The sequence below is a fragment of the Myodes glareolus genome, chromosome 5 (genome assembly GCF_982192425.1).
Source record: "Myodes glareolus chromosome 5, mMyoGla1.1, whole genome shotgun sequence".
Lineage (NCBI taxonomy): Eukaryota > Metazoa > Chordata > Mammalia > Rodentia > Cricetidae > Myodes > Myodes glareolus.
This window is the reverse complement of record NC_142030.1, coordinates 12,502,205-12,506,082: the sequence shown is the minus strand read 5'-3', so window position 1 is coordinate 12,506,082 and position 3,878 is coordinate 12,502,205. Positions and strand designations below refer to the sequence as shown.

General features: G+C 53.6%; 1 protein-coding gene across 1 annotated transcript; it reads right to left on the bottom strand.

The window, feature by feature from the left end:
• Positions 1-885: 885 nt before the first annotated feature.
• Positions 886-2,953, bottom strand: Ccdc185 (coiled-coil domain containing 185). The gene has a single exon (XM_048439313.3). It carries the CDS (start codon positions 2,880-2,882, stop codon positions 1,020-1,022), a length of 1,863 nt encoding a protein of 620 aa, XP_048295270.3. The 5' UTR covers positions 2,883-2,953; the 3' UTR covers positions 886-1,019.
• Positions 2,954-3,878: the final 925 nt, after the last annotated feature.

Genomic DNA, 3,878 nt, shown 5'->3' with positions numbered 1-3,878 from the left:
CCAGGCTGATCCTGGAACTCACTGTGTCACAGTCCAGGCTGGCCTGTAGTGTTGGTGGCATAGCTGGTGTGTGCTGGCTGGGTTTCACCGAGCTCTTAAATATCAGGACTGTGGTGGGACAGGTGAGACACAGTCCTAGTGGCTTAGGAACACTATTGCCATGCGTAGGGACGTACAAAGAACTCCTCAGTCTGGGAGGAACTATGGAGCCACTTAAAAAAAAAAAAATCATCACAGAAGTTCAATTCCATGGAATGTGCTGAGACAAGAAAAAGAATGTGGGGATTGTGGTGTGTTACTAACACTGGGTTAGGTTAAGTGAGTTTCTATACTGTACGCTTTCAAGTTTAAAAGTGTGCCATGAACTCGTCAGAAAGGACTAAACTATAGGAGATTCCCAAGTCTGGTTGCTTAGAAAGTCTGCTAGCCCACCTTTGCTTTTCACCCCAAAGACTCCTCAGGCCTCACATTTCACTGTTCTCGGGTTGCAGATTAGGACAAGACTTACCAAGTTATACCATAAAACTCTATTCCCAGTTGTCTATTATCTATAGATTGGTACTTTGAGACAGGGTTTCTCTGTGTAGCTCTGGCCGTCCTGTGGCTCACTCTGTAGACCAGGCTGGCCTTAGAACGCACAGAGATCTGCCTACCTCTGCCTTCCCAGTGCTGGGGTTCAGGGCTTGCACCTCCACCGCCCATCCAATTGTACTTTCTTTTCTGACTCCTCTAACTCCGGTTCCATGAGTGCTTCTAGATTCCTTGAAAGGCAAATGAATGTTTTCTGTTTCACCTCAAAACTCAAAAGCTAAACAGTTTTCATACCTGCCCCCCACTTTTTCTCCTCAACCCCATCGACACCATCCAAGTGAATCAATGAACTAATTCATGGGAGGAAATTGCAGCTATTTTATATATCTTTTAAAAATCAATGTTCGGTTAAAATCAGATTATAAAGCCGAATCACATGATGACGTGTTTGTGTGGCTGCCAGGTTATGCCTTCTTCCTCCTGGGTTCTCAGTAGATTCCACTCTGCTGGCCTATGGGCAGCTGGGCCTCTGCGGCCAGGTAGTCAAAGCAGCGGTCTGTCTTGGAGGCTGGGGGAACCTTCTGGAACTCCTGGAAGATGGGATCTTTCCCTCGGGTCATCTGTTCCGCTCTTTGTTCCTTCTTCTTGATGGCTTCCTTGATACCCTCAATGTGACACTTCTCCTCCTTCTCCGCTTTCAACTTCAAGACGTGATGGTTCCTCTCACGCAGGATGTTCAGCTCCTGCAGGTGCTGCGCCCTGTCCCTGGTGGTCTTGTGCGCATGACCTCTGGCCTGCCTGATCTTCTGCTCAGCCAGCTCTGCCAGTACCTGCTTGCTCATGAGGCGCTCCTCTGCCTCCTCCACTTGTCGCCTCACTCGCTGAAATTGCTCTGCCTCCCCCTGGGCCTTCCCCCGCTGCTCTAGATGTCTCTCCTTAGCCAGACTTTCTTGGATGTCCTGGGAGCGCTGGAAACTCTGCTCCAGCGACAACTTCCTGAGCAGCTCCTCCGCCTTGGCCTGGCTGTCCATGAGAACTTTGCGGGCCTGGAAGTTGACGACCGAGCTCAGGTTGCTGTCCTGGACCTTCCGCTGGTTCTCTGCCAGGTGCTGCTGCCTCTTGTGACAGGCTGTCTCCATCCTCTTTTGCAGCTGCAGCCTTTTCAGGTCCCGCAGACCCTGCAGCGCCTTCTCCTGCTCCCGCAGACGTTGCTCTTGACACTGTTTGAGGTGCTCAGCCTGTGCATGCGCCCTGTCGAGCTTGTCCACGCCTCGGTCGTTCTCCGGTGGGTCGTCAGGCGGCTCCCGCAACCCACTCCCACTCTCCGACTGAACCGTGCTCTTCTCCTGGCGATCCTGCCGGAGAACCGGCTCCTGGCCCTGGCGAAGCTGCTCATGGCCCTTCCGTGGCTTGTGCAGTTCCTTCTGCCCTTGCCACTGCTCCTGGCTCTGTTGCAGCAGCAGCCTGCGCTCTCTCTCCAGGGTCAGGTGGACTTTCTGGTCTGAGCGCTTCAGCTCTTCCCAGGCGACTGCTGCCTGGTGCTGCAGTTCTCGCATCCTCTGGGCCTTCTTGAGCCGGCTCAGCACCAGGGCCACGATCTTATGGTCCCTGGAGGATATCACTGCTTCGTCCAGCTTGCTCTTGAGGACCTGAGCGTGCTGGCTACTCTCCTCTTTGCAGGAGTCGGAGGCCTGGGAATGCTGGTTGGCTAAGGACTCGGTCCGGTGGCCACTAACCCTCTTCTGCGAGCTCACACTGGTGGATTGCTTCCGGAACTCTAAGGAGTGCGCAGAGGACTTGTCAGTGAGAACCGAGGAAGGGGACCAGAGACCTACATGTCTGCATACGGGCACTGCCCACCGGTCTCTGTTGTGTGTCTTTTCTAAAAACAAAGTCTCGACACTCTGGGGGCTAAAAGCTCTCCTGGGATACGGTGGGGACGAATCTCCAGGGGCTGCAGGATAGCGCGGGTAGGGCTGATCCTGCTGCTGCTGCTGCTGCTGCCAGGTCCTGCTGGACTTGGTCGGTGCCTCCCCGCTGGCTTCTTCCAGGCGCCTGCTTCCAGACTTGTGTTTCCTGGTGCGGTCCGAGGGTCTCCGGGCCACGCGTGTCAGGCTGCGGCTTTCTCGTGGCGAGGAGGTATGCCCACGCCGTCGGGGACGCCCCGTGGGCAAACATTTCTGGTGCACCCAGGGCACCCCGGTCTCGGACTCTGCGACAGGAGTCCGGGCCCAGGGGCTCAGGGTCGGCTCAGGCCAGCCCAGCGGTGCTGCGAACTCCAGCTCTCCACTGGCAGAGGGCTCCCCAAACTCCCCATAGGGCCATGGAGAGAAGAGGTGGAAGCCGGCCATGCTCTCTTCCCGGCGGGCCCAGAGTCTACACGAAGGTCGGGGACCTCCAGGGGGCCACTGAGAACACCCACCCCACTCTCAGATCCTGGGATACACGTGGCCTATGACGCTCCCGCCACTTCATAATGCAACCTTGCGCCATCAGGTCTTTGAAGGCCTCAGTGCACGGAGTGCTTTGATAAGAGAGGACAGAGTGGGCGAGTAGATGCCTCGGAGGTGCTGGTTGGAAGTCTAGAAAATCAAGGGTTGAAATCGAACGTGACGCCACCAGTGTTTCAGCTCCCTGAATTGGTGGCCAAGGACGCCACACTTAAAACAGAATACAGTGGGAGGCAGGGCCAAAGTATAGTGATATTTTATTTCTGTTTTAATAAATAAAGCTTGCCTGAAGATCAGAATGTAAAATTAAGCCACTAGAGGCCAGGGAGGGGTGGCATATACCCTTTAATCTCAGGACTCAGGAGGACAAACAGATCTCTTGAGTTCAAGGCTACCCTGGGCTACACAAGATCTATCCCAAAACAGATCCAGGTGGTGGGGGTTCACACTTTAATCCCAGTGTTGGGAGTTCCACACCTTTAATCCCAGCACTTCGGGGGTGGAGACAACAGCCATATGGCTCTGGGTGGAGAGAGGAATATAAAGGGGAAGAGACAGGAACTCACTGGAGTGTGGAGTCTGAGGATTTATGCAGACAGGATCTTGCCCTTTTGGTCTGAAGATTTGATAGAGGTAAAAGGTCTCTCTAGTGTTTGGCTGCTTTGCTTTTCTGGTCTTCATCTTGAACCCCAATATCTGTCTCTGGGTTCCTCTTATTTGTGCTGCAGCAAGTGCAATGTGAGGACCTAGGATAGTGCTGGTCCTTGGAGTCACGCCTCTTTATTTTATTTTCTTTATTGTGTGTGTTGATATGTTTTATTGTGTGTATGAACACATATGAGCCATGGCAGGTGTGTGGGCAGCTGAAGACAACTTGCAAGAGTCTGTTCTTTATAC

What these genes read in the sequence shown, in the direction of transcription:
- Ccdc185 (XM_048439313.3), bottom strand. Translation starts at nt 2,882, where the DNA reads ATGGCCGGCTTCCACCTCTTCTCTCCATGGCCCTATGGGGAGTTTGGG.